This window comes from Aptenodytes forsteri, unplaced genomic scaffold (genome assembly GCF_000699145.1).
Source record: "Aptenodytes forsteri isolate BGI_AS27 unplaced genomic scaffold, ASM69914v1 Scaffold84, whole genome shotgun sequence".
Lineage (NCBI taxonomy): Eukaryota > Metazoa > Chordata > Aves > Sphenisciformes > Spheniscidae > Aptenodytes > Aptenodytes forsteri.
This window is the reverse complement of record NW_008795492.1, coordinates 2789836-2808982: the sequence shown is the minus strand read 5'-3', so window position 1 is coordinate 2808982 and position 19147 is coordinate 2789836. Positions and strand designations below refer to the sequence as shown.

At 35.8% G+C, this 19147-nt stretch overlaps 1 protein-coding gene across 1 annotated transcript in view; it reads right to left on the bottom strand.

Moving 5' to 3' along the window:
- Nucleotides 1-446: 446 nt before the first annotated feature.
- The window catches only part of SNX29 (sorting nexin 29), a gene marked incomplete at its 5' end in the record, with an annotated part of 136770 nt that continues 118069 nt past the window's right edge, over nucleotides 447-19147 (bottom strand). The window contains one exon of the mRNA XM_009281701.1: nucleotides 447-748. Coding sequence (XP_009279976.1) covers nucleotides 619-748 — 130 coding nt within the window. The remainder of the gene's footprint in view (nucleotides 749-19147) is intronic.

The following is a 19147-nucleotide window of genomic DNA, read 5'->3' as shown; positions in this document are numbered from 1 at the left end:
GAGAATACGTAACTAGAAATGTACAAAATCTATTTTTCCACCTGTAATGTTTTTCCCCTGTCATCTACTTTGTCAAGTTTTTTAAAAACCTTTGTGTGTGCCAGAGGTTTACAATAAAAAACCCCCAGTCTTTCTATTTACAAAAGGTAATAAATTAGTGAGGTTCTTTTAAGCACATCTTTCTGACATATTAAGTAGTGATAACCATAACTGTTCTTCTAAGGAAAAAAAACTGTCTTGACATGATACCCATGTGTCTCTGGAACAGAAAAATGTACATGTAGAAAGGGAGACAACACAATACAAACAAAGAATTCATAGTAACAGAAGAACTGCAGAAGAACAAAGGAGAATATGTGCAATGCAGCTTTACAAAACAAAATGCCTATCAGTTTGCTGAGCCCTCGTGAAGAGCCCTCATATTCTTTTGAGAAAGTGATTACTGCCTTCCAAAGTAGTTAATCAGGATATGACCCTTAGTAATGAATGTCTCTTTTCAGGATTTAAGTTGATGCAGCTGTAGTCTCTTCAGGAGCTTAAATTATAAATATAGGCTAGGAAGGAATCACAGAACAACTTAAAGTACGTGTTGCCAGTATTCACAATTATGAAAAAGGGTCAAAGATCACCACTCTGAGGTTCCAGGCTTCGTGGCTCTCTCTGATGGCTGCGAGATAGTTTGGGGAAGCGTGTAGTCACTCTTGAGCGATTGCTTTTGCTTACTGATTCTCCAGAAGCTGGAATATCACTAGGAAGACAAGAAATAAAGACAGAAGTAAATAGTTTATGTTATGTGTAAATTATTCGGTTGTTATTCCAAACATGAAAAAAGCAGATGTTATGAGAGCCTGGCACATGACTGCGAAGTACAGCACACATCTTCAACTACACAGAACTGCATTCTTTCTACTGGTATCTCAAGTGTGAATACAAATGGTCTCTTTCAAAAATGAGAACTAGTAGAACTTCCAATACTTTATGGAAGATTGCAAATTACAGGATAAAGCGTATCTCTATGGGTTGCAGTTCAGAAATGGTGGGAAAAGCATTTTGAAGTGATAAAAGTACAAGCAAATTAGACAAGAGCTTGGATGATGCTCTACTTAACAATCCTCTAATTATGGATGGATGTATCATTACATGATGAAGTACATTAGTAATACATCCCTCTAGGGAATTCTTCAGTCTCTTCTGACCCACAACAGACTATAGTCTTACATGAATGAGCCTTTTGGAAAAGACCCCGAGAAGAAGTACATTAAGTTCAACAACAAGCAGTAACAGAAAATTCCAGCTTACCTAGGTGATATTCAGAGGCTATAGACTCCTCGGAAAACTACAGTATAAAGGGATAGCATTGTACTTTTGCCATTCTTTTAGAGGACTCCACATGGTTTTTAATTATACTGCTTACATACAGATCAATAAATAAAACTAAATTTTGCATTTTGCAACTCAGCTAGGCAATAAAATTACACAGCATACAAAGCCAAGCTTATTTTTATAAGTTAAAAAACCCCTTATAATACCTTCCGAGTGAGTTAACAAGTCCATAAGGGAGGAATTGCTCATCTGCAGTTCTTGCCAGATTAAACAAATACAGATACATTTTAAAACAATCACTCTATGTAGTTCCCTTTTTCCCCACAGAGTGACGTTCCTTGCAGGTCAGACAGCCCTGCAAAAGCCATAGGCACACGCAGGCTCCACTCAAGCATTTTGAGCACCCACACGGGAGAGATCCTAGCAAAGCAAAAGCCTTTAACAAGTCCTGGGACTGAGTGGAAAATTCACTTGCAGGAAGCAGAGCACTTCTGCAAGATAAGGCAGTGGTATCACTGGTAGCCATTGGCTTTGTAACTAGAATGCACGCATTGGCTGTTACTCACTAAAATAGTAATGAAAAAAAAGTACAGAAAAAATGTGTCCGGTTCAGATGCTAAACATTAACAGAAAATAAAATTATGTTTTGTAATGGCAGTGTATTTTAATTGTCTAAATTTCTGAGCAGAACAGTCTAAAATAACCTTAGTCAAAACAATAAAGGATTTTTCTAAATTAAGATTCACTGCACTCCTATTACAGTATTTAGTCTTCATAGGTAACTAGGAAGTCCTTCACATGAAAAAATTACATAAAATACCTGTGGTATACATCCCCCTCTTCTTTAATAACAAGATTAACAAGTTAGATCTTTAATTCCTTATTTTTCTCGTCACTAAAATAAAAACTCTAAAAATTAATTTAGCGTATGTTATTAATTCTTGGTAGCCAAGGATAATTGGACTTCCAACCCCGGTCCTACAATTTCCTATTTTGAAACTCCGCAATGCTATCTAAGTTGCTGTAGAGAATTCTGATCATGTGAATCCAATTTCAGCTGTGCTCATTAGCATGGATTTCTTTTAGTAACGTGAATATTATTACTCATTATTTTTATACTATTTATAAAATTGCAGCAATGCGGTGTTGATACTCTAATGCTTGTAAAATAGAGCACGGGATACTGGCTTCGGAGGGTTGTGATTTTGTGTTAAATACGTATTTTTCAGAACATGTAAACATAAAAGCATCTAAATATCAAATATACAATGGAATAAAACTAAATTTTCACCTCATTGGGCTTTTCTCAATCTAAAACTGGTTAATTTACTAGCATGGTGTCCACTTCTGATAGTACTGCAGCTTTATCAGGCAGATAGACAGCTACTTTACGGATACACAGCAGTTTACACTGCTGAAGAAAGCACAGCGTTATGTGCGATTACTAGAATTTGGTGATTGCTTTATTGAAAGTACATTTTAATACACAAGCTCCTCCTGCTGGCACGTCCACAAAATGACATTAGTGTCAGCCCAACGGGAAGTCACTTCTCCCTTCTGGAGGAAAAAAGCCATTCAAAGAAAAGTGCAAAAGGTGCAAAATTAATTCCCCCCAAAATGAAGAGAGATGAATTATTATCAGTCTGTCCTGATAGGCATGGCTGAGGTAATAAGATCATCTTAGGATGATTACATGAAGACCAATGTCTTTCAATGAAAGACAAAAATTGCAAGTAATTCTGCTAATTTAAATGATGCTACTCCAGAATGAGATACATCTAATAACGAAATTAGAGATGATGTGTCTTAAATGTCTAAGCTAATTTTTATAATGACAATCCAAATTCTAAGACAAATCGTTATGTTATGTAGGCTTACAGAAACCAATTTATACCTGAGGAATTAGATCTTCATGCATCCAGCATGAAAAAGGAAACTGGAGCTGAAATTGAATTGATCAAGTTCCATGGAAACAGATGTTGTATGGGGGAAAAAAGTTTAGAGTATTTAAAAAAAAATCATACATTTAAAAGTAGGTATCTCAAGCCCTTTTCCATCCTCCCTCCTCCAAAACCTGATGAGAAAATTTGCCATCTCACTTGGCTGTTTCAGCTCTAGCTTTTTACTCTATAATTAAAATGCTGATTTTCAAATAACACCCAGAAAGTTTAACTACTAAATTTGGGGAAAAAATGACCAACCATCCCCAAAATGCATGGTAATCAAGTAGGAGGAAAAGATTAATCTCCCATCTCTTCTGTCTCTTGTTAATTGGATTTAATAATTTAGTTCTGGCCTTGAGGTCAAATGATACTTACAGAGTCTCTGGCACTAAACGAGACATCTTGTGACAGTTCGACAGGTCAGATATTCCATGAACTCGTGGGCAGAGGTATGAACACCTTCAAATGATCCTGTCAGTATTTCTGGCAAATGCACATGAAGATGAAATTGAGACACTTATTCTGAATCTATTTTTGCCAATCTGCGTTTGGGATTGAGGAGGAAGGAATAAGCATACCTACATGCAATGTTTGCAAATCCTCTCTCTCATTTGTCTCATTCAGCAAAACCAGTCTCTGGACTACTTTTTTGGGGTTGAGTTAGGGTTCACCTATAGTTGATAGTTTTACTCAGATTAAAATATGAATTTAAAATATGTAAACCTAAACCAGGGAGTAGCTATTCTAGAATAACCCTTCCAGAACAGCTACCCCAAGTCCCTGTGGTATGCACTTACTCTTTAAGTCTACATCTGTCTGAGTTGCACCTGTTCAGTTTTAATAGAACATTCTTCTTTTCGTTCTATTACCTTCTTAGCCACTGACGTCTTAACAGGGTTTAAGTTTCCAGGCTGAGGCTGGCAGGCAGCCGGATGCTTGCCAGGCATTACCCTGTTCAGCAGTGGAATGTCCAAGTATTAAAGGCTCAAGTTCTTGTCTACATTCCCACCTTGTCCCATTCTGAAGAAAAAAGCAACCTGCTGAGGCAATCGATTCCTTCATCCCACCAGGTCATTGTTTAGCTTTTAAGCATTCCTGATTGATCTGCCCAGCGTTTGGATACCAATTCAGTTTCATTGATTTTGTCTTGGTGTCAAGTTCTGCCTGAGGTGCATCTATAGTAAATGGCTTAAAATAACTGGTCTTTTTAATCAGCTTCTAGGTTATTCATACCTTTCATTAATTGCTCTCCGTGTATCAAAATATAAACTGCATTTTGTGTGTTTTTTACATACTTAGCATACGGAACTGCAATATTCTCTTAGCTGATGTTGTGAACATTTGCATGAAGAAATTTATTTCCCATCTCATTGTCTACTCTTCGGGATAAAATTAGAGAGAGAAGTTTCTTAAAATAGTATAACGTCTGCAACTGGAAATACTGTTGTACCAGTCAGAGATCAGAGAACAGAAGTAATAGGCACATCCTGGGAGTGTAGCAAAGCTCAGGATCAGATATTTTTTTATATATATCACATGTAAATGCATCTCTGGAGACATTCATGATTCTAGTTTTGCTTGAGTTGTATTAAACATACATCATGAAGAAAGGCATTAGCTGGCAAATAAATTTGGTGACTTTTTTGCCAGTTTCTTGTGTGAGTAATACTTATACATGATAATAATGATACATGATAATACACGATAATAATCTAATTTCTGGTTATAACCCAAATATTTAATGTGATAAACTGGATTCAGGCAGACAGCCTCCTCAAAAACCTAGTATTAAACAATGCCTATACTATATTAAGAGATCCTTATTAGACAAATGACAACTAATTTTGACTTGCTAATACAATGTATCTCAGCACCTTCTGCCAATTAAAATCAGCTAAAACACCTGTTTAGTGGCATTATTAACTAAGACTGACTTCATCAAATCATTTTATATATTCTAGTAACTCCTGCTTTGCAGTGATCTGGGTAAAATCCTTATTTCCAGTTGCTGAAGTGTAAAAATAATTGGAGCCACATTCCTGCCATCACTCCCAATTTTATAGAAATGAAATATAATTGTTAACGAGAAACAGTGATCTCCATCTATTAATGCAAATGACTGAGTTGGGATGTTTAAATAGTCAGCTATTAACAGGAGAGATAGAAAGATATGGGTAAGATAATACCTCTATTGTACACTTCAACACTGAAAATCCTGAAGACACTATTACAGCAAAGTTGTCAGGTTAAAAACTGAATAATCATTTCCTATCACGATTAGATCTGAATTGATCAAGAAATGAAAAACATTAATTCTAATATTCTATCCAACTGTCTTATTAATATACAGCTCCTTCTACTTCCACATACATACTTCTACAGCAGAACACAGTATTCACAATGACGTATTCAATCTCTTCTTGCTGTGAATTACAAACACATAATCATGTTTCCATTTGTTATAATTTGAATGATCCTAACTTGAATGTTCTCATGCTACAAATCAGTTTCCACATCAGCACAATTTTCTTCATAAACATCTGCACAGATATTTGAATTTTTCTGCAGCAAACCATGACACTGTACGTAATTCTGATGATCACATCTTTTTTTTCCTTCCACTAACTTTACTTTGAAGTTGGCATAACAAGATGGTTACTGTACAGTAAATGTTTAGTATCCATTAGTTATATCCTATAAAATGAATAATACCTATGATTAATTTTGGATGAAATACACTCTCTTTCATTCAGGAAATGCTCAGAACTGTGTAAAAATGACCTTTCATTAGTTAACATCTGAGCAATACTTATACCTAGAGTCTCGTTCCTTGGCTTTCTAATGCATAGTGACATCTGCATTTGGGAATGGTTACTTTCCATTTTTTGTGGTGCCCGAGCTAGAATAACATAATGCATAAATACGGTACTCACGCAAATGATCCCTTCACAACTCTACTAGAAAGCCTGAAACCACTGAACACACATATAAGAAAAAGTTAACCATAATACACTATTTATTTATAATTGATGTAATTGTTTTGTGTATTTCAATGATTAGTTGAAAGGCAGTAAGTTTGGCTATTCCATCCATTGCCATCTAGAAATCACTAACATTCTACTCTGCTGGGGGTTAGCTGAATTTGTGTAAGCAGGGTAATCTACCACTTCTCAGTGATAGGTAATTTAATGAACAAATGGTTCAGAAGCAGAACATGTTCCAAGGTTGTTTATATAATAACAAAATGTAGGATTTGCTTTCAGAAGAACAGTGTGCAGTGAATACTTGGAATTTATTTTTTCCTGCTAGTACTGTAATTATCATCTTTAAGGAAAGCAGAAACAGATCTAGGATACATTTTTATTGAAAATATTGAGGTAACTAAAAACAGAAGACATGCCTCAGGATTCACAATGCATGATATATGTGAAAATAAAAGGAGTAAAACTCTTGTTTGACAAGTAGCAATTTCAATGTGCTGAGACAGCAGTGCATTACAGTGACTAGCCAGGCATTTCCTCCTCCATATTCACAAGTTGTTTGCACGCAAAAATGACACGGAATGGAGACAACTTTAATTACCCAATTAGCTTTTAAACAGCCCATAATCAATACGATTGGCATTGGAAGTAACAACAGAAAGAGTTTACAGCAAGTGTGTTCTCAGACACCAGCGTATGAGAAGCCAGTAAAAGGAGTTATATATTAACACTTGTGAGCTACCCACCTCTAGTTTACACAGAACAAAAAATGCAAAGAGTCGACCACCTTTCATGCCAAGCGGTGGAAAAAAAAAAAAAGAAAGATTTACCATCATCTCTAATTTGCCTAATTTTGCCAATATCACAGAGAAAAAAAATCTGAAAGCTTAAAACATTTCTTCCTCCCTGTTCATCCCTATCATTTACCTGATACTGAGCTCCCTAATGTACTTAGTCAGACTAATTTCAATTAAAAACTTGTTGCGTATTCCTGCCTTACTTCACCATGTCTGACTTTTAACCTTCGACACCACATAATTCAGCTTCATGGGCAATGCAGCACAGTTACCAGTCTCCTATTCTGGAAATATGCCACCTGCATTTCCATTTGCTCAGGGAGCAAACAGCTGTTGGTGCTTTAGTTCTGAGCTGGGGGTAATGGCCCCGGTGTAGCTAGTCATCTGCTGTTTCCCTATTGAGAGGCTTTGTCCCCTCCATGCTCCTTGACTCTTCTTTGCTCCAAATTCAGCCAGGCAAGAGCATTTGTCCACAAGCACTAGCATTTACACTTTTCAACATAGTTTAAATAGTGTTTAAATAGTCTCCATGGGAATAATGCAACTTAGCTGTCTTTGCTTTGAGTTTTGCAAGTAAACTGCCCATCATAAAAAACAACCTGCACAATTACCATTATTATTTTATTTTTAATAACAAAACCATTCTTTTTAAAATTACCATAAAAGCAAATGGAATCATAAAGAAAAGTTGTGATCAAAACATGTTGTTTTGATCTTCCAAGCAAGTGCTTGAGTTTTAATTGCTCCATCAAGTTAAGAGGTATCAGCTGCTCCTCTCAAGTATCTTCATTTCTCATTAAGATTACAGCATGATATTAACAAGGCAGAAGAGAGCTGACATGACCGTTCTCGGGGGCAGATCCAGATTTGAATGGATGTCATGTTAACAGTAACAGCTATGAATGTGAAAAATGAACAAACTTAAAAACTGCTCCTAGAATGCTACAGAATCATAACTCTTTTCTGGAAAATATGTTAGCAATAATAAAAGTGAAGAACAGTGCTTTATAGCAATCACTCTTTCTGGTTTTTGTTTTTATTTTTTAAATACTAAGGGCAACTTACTGCACTCCAACCGTAAGCTTGATACTAATAGTGATCCATGACCTAAACACTCAAAAATATAGGTCTTAATCTCAATCTTCGGGAGCTTTTAGATTGTTCTTAATTTTAGCCTATTATTTTTAGTTTCCCTAAGCTAAAAAAAAAAAAAAAATTGAAATTGAGTTGGACAGCACATAGAAAATAGTGCACCTGCACCTGGAAACATAATCACAGAGAGAGTTGAGACTTGGCATAGTGGTATTAAACCTGTACTCTCCAAATAAACAAAGGTAATCAAGACAGGAAAATATGTAAATAAAGTACAGAACTGAGTACTGTCAACAGAGTACCAAGGGAAATGCTGACTTTATTCTCAGTAATGAAGACAAGGACTAATGATTACATTTAAGCCAACACAGAAAGGGAAGCTAATCAAAGAAGGTATGATATTGCCCGGTAAATCACTAAGGGAGCCAGCTTGGGATGCAACATTCTTGACGGATTAGACAGAAACTAAACAAGCATCAGGCTGGCCAGCAAAAAGAAGACCACAGTAATCAGCAATCAAAATCCCATTTTCTGTTCAGTTAGATTTCAATTATTTTCTCTGTAAGAAAGAAAATGGCAATAATAAATATAGGTTCATCCTTTTTTTTAATGACGACTCCAAATGAGGCTAACAGGAAGCAAAATATCCTACCAGTTCCAGTGGGAGTTAAACGCACAGTACATTGCTGGCCATGAGCTCCTGAAATTTGTGGTCAGTTCTCCAGGTATCATCAGATTCAGAATCTTTAAAAAGTATATCATCTTGGTCCCTCTCTAATACAGATGCAACTTTGCCAATGAGTTCAAAATAAAAATAAATAAAATTTGCAATAAACTTTGCTCCTTGCCAGAATATTAAAGAAAAAACAATTTAGGACAATGGTGATCAGCTGTGACTCTCATATTGCTGGCAGCCATTTAAGTGCAACTCCAGCACCGGAGTTGCATGCCTGGCAACTGGGCAGTAGCAGCTTGGGAGCTGCTGAATGTTCTCAGTTTTCAGCTTCATAGAGAAGCCTGTAAATGGCTGCTGCTCCCCAAATCTGCTTCTGTATCCCAGCTGAGTTTTATCCCATAAGGAAGTTACAGGATCACAAGAAAGGCACTTTCATCTTTTACCTATGAACTCCCCGGGAAGTTCCGCCTCTCCTTGAATTCTGTGGCTTTTGGCCACATGAAGATTTTGGTGTTGGGAAGTCTAGCCAACCTTGATATAGGACATTTTATGGCTCTGAATAAATTTTGAACTAAATGGTAACTGAAAAAGCTGCTGAGGTATCACTTCCCCTGGTTTAGAAATGGATCAATGAAGCATCTGTATGTAGAGGTCAGTATCGCACATGAATGTATACAGTAACAGAAGGCAATAAGATGATGCAGAATTTTATCTTTGTTAGGGTAGTTCTGCTTTGCAAGCAGCAGGAGAAAAGTCTTAGAAGACACCGTATATAGCATGTGCCTACAGTTCCTCCTTGCAGTATTACTCAACAGGCCTGAAAAGCAAAGGACTACGCTGATGCAACGTGAAGACTATTTATGCCTTACATAGGTGCATAGGTGATACACATCAACTTGACTGTAGTAACAACAGCTATACAGTTAGACATGAAGCACTTCTAATCTTATGCATACAGCTGCCCTGTGCTTAGAAAAAGCTGAGCGCTGGATTTTGTTGGTATCTTCAGGATTTAGATGCGTTTGACTCAGCTGTAGCACTAACAGTAAAAATATGGTAAAATATTCAGCCTGCCTGAAAATGCAAACCAGCCCCATTTTATTTCCCTTTGGTCACACCTAGCTATTCTCAATAGCTAGTGTTTTGGAATTTATCTCTTTTAATATGTAGGAGTCTTCTACTGAAAGATTTTTAAAGGAGCCAGACATTCAGAGCTGTTCAGTATATTTATGACTTACCCAGAAACTATATTAAGATTAATAAATTAAATCTCTTATAAAGAATTAATTTATGAGTTCTTAAAAATTAGAATAAAATTTTAGAAACAAGATTTCAGAGTTAAAATAGACACGGAATAGTAAGAAACAGGCTCTTTGGCTCATTTTGCAGTTGCAAAATTAAGCAATTTTATGCAAGCTGTTTACAAAGCACAGATTTCTAACACCTTCTACAGTGAACAGCAATCCCTGCAGACCCACATATTAGCGGTTCTCCTTCTTACCACATATCATGTGTTTTAATAAACTCTTAATATTAAGTGTAATTGTGTTACACTTTTAAAATATTAATCTAAAAATAAACTTTCATACTGCTGATGGTATAATCAAACTCTGGGGGACTGTGTAACTAATATGTGAAGATCTGAAGAAAAATTACTCTGGTCTGCTCTTAGAGACGGTGACATCAGCCATCCCAGTACAAATCCCTCCTGTAATTTCTGCCTAAAATTGGGTTATTTTAGCAAGAGTAAACCAAAGAAGCCTGTTTCACTATAAAGCAGATCCGCATTAGGAAATCTGCAGCTATTCTGACTACATCATCATAGACAAGAATAGCCTGACGTTATACTTAGACCTATGTTGTAAATATGCAAAGTACTCCAGTCATGCTGTCCCTGGGTTAGGGCCATACTGAAACAGTAAGTGGAACAAGCATGGAGAGGATATCTGTGCAATCTCTGCATGCTGCAGATGAAACAGAACTGTGTGATGAAGCTACCTCTATTATTTCTGCATAGACCTCAACAATTCAGGTCATTTTGCATTTCTGAACTGACATTTGGCCTAATTTGTACCTACAGAGAACATATTTAGAGACCTCTGAAGCAGTCTAAAGAATATTCCTAAAAAACTAGCAACAATCACTTTCTTTACTCATTTGTTAATGAGGTGAAGTGATATGGCAGGGAAGTATGCATGCATACCATTAATTTTTGTTATTAATAGATGAGTGCCTATAATTACACTGAGTAATTCTAGAATCCTTCAGCTAACTGTTCATGGATTCTGCTGTCACCACAGAAGTGCCAAATGTATTAAAAATACACCACAAAAATAGCATCTGATATACAACAGAATTGAATGGACTATGTTTATAGCTGGCAGATTAACAAAGCCAAGGCACAAAGCTTCTGTAGGATGTTTTGAATTTCAGTGATGGCCTGTAGCTAATTCATGCTGCTTTCACATGAGAAACTGATGGCTGCTGAAATATTTTTCAATATAAGTTCAAATGAGGAAAAGAAATAACCCACCTCCTTTTGAAAAACTGCAGTTAGGCATAAACAAACTTGTTATGGTCTGGATTAAAGCCAAGTACACGCACAAGTACAAAGATACCTCCCTTATGAAGATTATTTGCTTCATGTATTTGAATGGATGCATCCATTTATCCATTACTGTCAGTGCTGCACAGAAAGGAGTATGAATAAGCACTGGAAGACTGTAATGTAAGATGTATAAACAGATTTTTCTAAACCACATTCTCATGAGTATTCCTTACTGTTTCATATGCTAAGAGAAAGGAATAAAGCTTATATATCCATCTCTCAGCAAAGCCTCTTTCACTCCTCAAAATCTTTTCCACTGTGGAAAAGTAATTAAACTTAATCTTCGGTTTTAGTCCCAGTGAAATAAGCATTACAGAATAGTTTTTCTTGCAATACTCCAAATCTAACAATTACATTAAGAGAAAAATTTTAAAGTCATGTTATTTCATTAGCAAATTAATTTTTTTTTAAATCTGCCATTCTAGTAATTATGTACAATTTACATATGGGAGTATATTTACACACACGCATTCTGATTTAAAGAACAGTGTATTTTCAATACTTATTCCCCCTTTTTTTTTCCCCCTCCCTAACAGATTCCTCAAGGGCAATTGAGCTGTCACATTGATATTTTAGGAGATCTGTAGCAATCATAAACTCGTATTTGAGGGCTTAGCTTACAATATTTCTGACAATGGATTACATAAATACACTACGCCAAAACTGTTTGCAAATGCCAGCCTGTGCCAAAAATGTCTGCAAATGTCACAGAGAACCACCCAATATGAAAAGGACCCTTTCCTTAATCTAGAGTGATTACTTCTGCACAAAGGCCTGATCTACGGGCTACAGAACACAAACAGTGTTTGGTGCTTGCTGTGCCCCACTGTGACTCTCATCAGTAAGAAATGAAAGCATGCAGTGACTTACAGGAACTGTTCGTTGTTTTTTCTGCATCAGGTATCTTGAAAAAAATACCATTTTCAATTTCATAGAGTATCAGAAAGACAATTTGGTGATAAGACAATGGGTGTTTGGGAACTGAAGAGAGAACGCAGGTCTATTGCCCTGACTCAAAGGAGATACAGCTAACCTGTTAGGTCATGTTACTCAGAACCTGGTTCCTAAAGAATAAATCCACTAAATCATGTTCTCACTGGAGAATGCTGCCTTTGTATATCAAATACACACTTACTGTGTGTGTCTGTGATTTCTCCCATTCTTCCACATTTTAAAGTCTTGGATTAAAAGTGATTTTTTAGATGGTCTGCATTGTTGGCAAATATCTTACCAAGCTTCTCTTTTAATAGAATTCAAGCTGAAACTGGCAAGTCAAAGACTTTCTCTTGAACATACACTCTGAATTAAAGCCACTGTTGTTTGTACCTGAAGTTATCTGTTATAAACTGTGTCTATCAGTTTCATGACTCTATATAATATCTTTCTAAGTAGAGATTTGAACTTCTCATGGATCTCCAGACTGAGTTTTGTCCGGATCATGTCACCCAGGTCAGGCTAGTGTAGTTTTAAGTGATATATTTTGCCATGCAGACTGGTTAAAGTAAGTCAGAAGCCCTTAAGTTCCTTTCAATACATCAAAGAAACTCAGGAGTAGAAATAACCTCACCTTTTGTTAGAATAGTATGGCTTCAAAAACCTCTTAAAGTGCCACAGTTACATAATAATAAATACAATATAAATATATTATAAAAAGGAGATTATTTGGTTTGGTTTTTTCAGTTCCATTAATCAGTTTCTATTCATTTTGTGAACATATATTTAAAGAAATACTTCCCTCTTCAGTTGTACATTTCAAATTCTAATTTAAAAAAAAAAAATCACTAGAAGTGATTTGGGCTATGAGAACTTGTCCCATCTACTCAAAGCCCTCATGCTACACTACTTACCTGAAATCTGCTTTCAGCTGTATGGAGAATTTAACTTCAAATATTTCTCTTCCTGGAAATTTCATGGGCTCTTCCAGTACTCTGCCATTCCAAAAAAGAGATCAGATTTTGGAGCATTCAAGCTCATTCAAGTACACTGTGGAATAATACATCATCAAAAGGGGTCTCCTCTAAGGCAATGTTTTGAAGATCATGAATGGTAACTAAGGGTTATGGATCCCAGAGCTCTCATATCCATCTGCACTTGCACATGGATTGCTCTGACTGACCAGATGGCTTCTTACAAAACAACATGTTTATATGAATAGTTTCCAAAACACTTTCTGGTGGTACACTTATTTTCTGTAAGAGACCTGCAGATGGTTCCCTTCCCCTACCTGTAAGTTCTCCAAAATATATCTCCTGAACTAGCTGTTATGCAATCTTCAGCTACATATGCTGATATTTGACTGTGAATATCTAAAACTGGCAATTTTCTTAAAATAATCTCCGTAAAGAGAAACTTAGCAAGCAATTATAGATCAGCTAGCGTAAGTGCAGCTGTAGAATAAATATTACTAACTATTTTGCAAGAATTAGTAAGCCAAAAAGTAAGCTTCGAAAGCCACAATTTCTTTACAGGGAATTCATGTAGATTTGGTCAAGGGTGGTCTTGTTTAACTTGTATTCTTTGACAATATTACTGCCATGGCAAACAAGGGTAACTAAGTGGATATGAATGCTTTAGGTTTATAATTGCCATGATGTCTGACATCAGATTCTACTAACCAGGAGGTAATGAAACTTAGTGGGCAGGAAACCGGCTCAAAAAGGGGCAAATTTTGTGAAAAGAACATTATTCAGATATATCAGAGATATCTGTGGGGTGTACACATGTGACACATGAAGCAGTGAGATACTTGAAACAGTCCTGAACAACCATGCAATAAATTGCTCTTATCATCCACATTTCATTCTAGTAACTGTCACTATAGAGACAATTTAGTGTATTCTCACGTGCTGAGTAGTTTAAAAAAATTATATTGAGAAAAATTATCTTCATATCAAATAAAAATATTCACTTTGATTTTTTTGGCCAGTCTGGTACTCTTTCATGACTTGGATGCTATATAAAAATATGTCTTAGGATATAACATAGTATTCTATATGTTTGTGGACCTTTTATATTGAAAATTCTGTGCCTATTTTAAAACATTACATTAATATTTAGGACTTTGATTGAAAAGGGACAGAAAGACACAATTTTGGTAGTTTAAAGCATGAGAGCTCCCACATGTTGTAAGGTAGACACCATCATACAGTAGGGACAGCAAAAAATTTAGGCATCTGCACTTGCTTACACTACCAACGTTTTAGCACATTCTCAACTATTGGTTGCTTGAGTTGCAAACTCCTCTGTGCTCTCCTCCTCTGGAAAAGTCAGCTCCAGCAGAATAATGGGGCAAATTGTTATGGACAGAGAGGATAACTAGGAAATAAAGTGTCCAGATGTGTCTAGTCTCATTTACTAGAGAATTTAGGAAAATACATAGAAAATAAAACCCTTTTGCATTAAATCAGGTGTATTATCGGAGCAATTTTTTTTAAAAGAATCCTACTCAAGCAATCATACCAGAAACTGTTTTACATTGTAAAAAGAAATAACTAGACAATTGCAAACAAGAGTATTAGACTTAGCTTCCTTTACAAACCATGTATACTTGTTAACGAACACAAAAAAATCTGAAACTTTGATAATTACTGTTATTTGAAGGGAAAGAAGAAGAAAGGAAATGCCCTGTAAGATTTCTTAGCTATTCAAGTAGAAATACATTCTACATGCTTACAAGAAAAGCTTTTATCAATCCTCTAGATATGTCAATCTCTTTCAAATGTAAAAATTTCAAATGTATTATTTTACAACTGTTAGGAATCAGATGCAGACTAGGAGGTTAATGGAAAGCAGTCTTATGTACGTTGTTTTGTATTTTACTATTTTCATGGTTATACTTTGCAACTCTTGATTATCATTTTGTATGAGAACTAAAGCATGCATTTGTTTCATCCAAGTATAACACTATGGCATTCTATCTGGAGACAAATAGCATATTAACTCACTGCAGAGCCTGCTGAACTGAGAATACACCTATCTCAAGCTCTCAGTGAGACTTTAACAAAGAGAGACTGGTAAATTGAGTTGACAGGCAGACTTTGAGGCTCTGGGCAAGCCTGGCTGAGCTATGCAACATGCAAAGACTGAGCAGCACACACAACTAAAGACTAACAGAATGCCGCAATGAATCAGAGATACGAATGTGGTCAGAATCAACCATAATATTGCATCTGGAAGAGTTGCTGGTTAGTTTACCTAGGCAAGTGTTTCAGTTTCCTATCATCTTCCATAGAGTTCATACCTTAGGCCTAGAGAATGAGCACAGTAGCCTGATACAGATGATATCACAAATGTCTGTATTTTAAATAGTATTAAAATTGCCATCTAGATTTAATTCTGTGAGGATGCACATATGCCCCACACATACACATTTCATAATTTTATATATCCACTTACAGTATATTGATACCAATAAACAAAGACAATAAAGTTTTAGAACTGTAGAAGAAAAATGTTTCTTACTGAGGAAATACGAATACGGATTCTAAGGTTTCAGGATGAGTAGTGTATACATACTGCTGCATGGAAAAAAAAAAATCAACATATAAATTACCTTAGAATCTACTGAATGCTTACATGAGCAAAAATTTATTTAAAATTATGCAGATGATGAAGTTACAGAAGATAGAAAACATTTGCTTGTGCATTTTTAAAGTTTTAGTACACAAAAAAAAAAAAGGTGGAATTTTACATCTAGACATCCTGAATTATGCTGAAAGATTCCCCAGAAGCCTAAAATATGCATAGCAGCATTTTGGAAATCCTAATTTTTAGTTAAATACAACAGTATTTTCTTCATTGGAGGTAGACAAATATTAAATAAAAAGAACTTCAAATAGTCCGAATAAAATTCAGTTCAACAGCTTGGCTTTTAGTTGCCCATTATTGGTGATGCTATGGTCTCATTAACTCTCAGCTCAGCTTGTATATTCAGGATATGTTTAACACCATTGGAAAAGAGTTAAAACTAGAGGTATGAAAGTTAAAATGTGACTTATGCCATGTTAGCTGCAATTGGTGAGTATCATTTGGCCTGGCTGTAACAAGGCCAATATTCTGAAAAAACAAGGATCATCCTTATAAAATTATCAACTTAAAAACCTGTCATTCCTTAGTTAAAAGGAAGTTAAATTATTTGCTAGGTGAAGAAAAAAGGCACTTCACAAAAATATATTCAAGGTAAGAAAAGGAGAGAATGAGATTTTACAGATCTGCGGATTAAAGGAAGAAAGACGAAGTTTTGTCCCAGTACCCAGAGAACAGGTACACTGAATGACCACCAAGCTGGTCAGACTTACAAAGTAGAGGAATCTCTTCTTGCCAGTCATTTACTTTACTCGATACATGGGGTAACAACTGAATGCAGAATATTCATTGCACCAGACCTTCTGATACCAAGATCCTAGGTGGAGTTGAATCTTTATACCCAATAAGAATCTTTTAAATACCAGAATCACCTATGTATTTTTTTTTTTCAAGGCTTGTTTTCAAAGGGAAGACAAAATATCTTCTACATAGTGTTTAAGTAAAAATTCTATGCCTATGGTGCACCTCTTCTTTTGTTGCTCTTTCAGCTACCATTGCCATTTCAATAAATGAAAGCAAATCCCAATCAGTTCTAATGAAATGGCTTCTTTTCTGTGTGCACAAAATCCAGTAAAGGAAAAAAAAAATCCCATATAAGAGTGTTTTTATGTTTCCTTCTTTTCATTCTTTCCCACCATCTTCCTTTTTCACCTCATTTTCACATACATTCTCTTCATTCAGTCCAAACTGTCTCATTCAGACTCTTCTTTCTGTTATTTCTATAGCACTCCTCTACTCTTACTCTACTTTATTCTCTTATTCCTCACCTTCTCCAGTTTTTCTTTCTTTATTAATGCACGTCAACAGCCACAATGCAGTTTATTACCCAGTACTTTCCCAGCTATTGTTTGCTTCTCTTCTCTTTATGCCTAATTCTTCTCTCAACAAACTCCTGGACTGAGATGATTCTACATGGCTGAGTCAAACCTCTGTTGCCCACAAGTCAAGTCGTTCTCACAGCTCCCAATCTACACCAATTCTCTCCTGCATTAACAACCTATACATCAAGTTCTCTCTTTCAAATCAATTCACCTACTTCATGTTTCAGTTTTCCTTCATTTCACATTCTTTATTATGCTATAGACCTCAACTCCCTGTTGACTCCCTCAGGTTTTCAGTCACCCAGTCCTCAGAGCAACACTGGACTGCCCAAGCTCTGTGAGGAAATCCTACTGAGTCTTTGATACATTTTTATTCTACTGTTCTACCTTCCAAAACAAATTTTGTGAAAACTACCAGTTTAAGGCATTTTTAGTACGCTTCTCCAGGCTGTAAACCTCACTTGAAAGTTCTTACTGGACAAGTCACTTCAGTTAAAAGAACGACTCCGGTGAATAACTGCCTACTGTCGCAATCTGGACTTTTCTGGTTTTATGCAGTGTTGTTAAATTAATTTAAACTAGAACCTAGACACTGTGCTGTACACCTTAACATATTATGATAATGACACCTTCTTGGGTTAAATTTTCTTCCTATATGTCATTAAATACATTAACCAGTGCTGACAGACAGTAAAAAGAGGGTAAAGTGAGCATATTGGTACAAAACCAAAATACTTAAAAGAAACATACATTAATTCTGTATTTGAATGGCAGCTAAAGCTAACATATGGCTAGCCTGACAAGAACAACTTTATTCTTTTATTCACTTAAGAAAATCATGCCACATTACAAAGAAAAGGTTTCAAGACAGCTGTCAACGTTGCTGAAAGAAAAAAAAAGGTAAACTGATTGTTTGATACCTTTTTCCAGAGTAAAATGCTTTCATGCTATCAAGAATGAGGAAGGTACTTTGAAGTACTGCACACTTAATTATATCAGCATTTACAGTATTCCACTTTTCATAGCTATGATGCAAAAATTTGTTCCAGATTCTAAACTGGCATAAGGAGCTTTAAAGAATATTACATCTATTGTTTATGAATTAGGTATGGACAAAGTAGAAGTAGGAATTTTTTTGTGTGTTTATAATTAGAAATAGTTTATGATTTAGCCAACCAAATCCACCTTGGCAAATACTTGCCAGTTAGGGGAATATGCAGTAAGTATACTGATAGGAATGATGTGGCTTTGTTGATGGACAATAGAAAATTAGTTGATTCGCATTTAGACCCTAAACTACAGAACTCTGCAAAGGGTTTTATATAGTCTCTCAGTTTAATGGCTGGATGTCTAAAAACTTACTAGTTACCTCTTTCTACTAAAATAACAAGTGATCTCCACAATTATTTTAAATATCTGCCTTGCTCTACAAATTGACTTCATATCTGTGTAAGATACATTTGGGAATGGATGGTAGTTATATCTTACATTTTACAATTTTATAGTCTTAAGCAGCCTTATTCTCAGTTACCAGGCTAATGTTTGCTGTAAAAATCCCAGCAGAGAAAATGGACAGCTAATTGAGTTTTTTTACAACTGGACTTCAAAGGAGTGGGGCTCCTTTGTCACTGCTGCCACTAGAACTGAGGAAAAAAAAAAAAACCAACCTGACCTTCAAGGAAGGACTAAACTTTCCAACCACAGGAAGCAGAAAGAAACCTCTTTCTCAAAAAAAGATACAAGCCACAGAAGCAAGAATTTTCAAACACAGGGAAGGTAGTGGAGAGAGTCTTATGAGTCACAGTCACTTGCAGAAGTGAG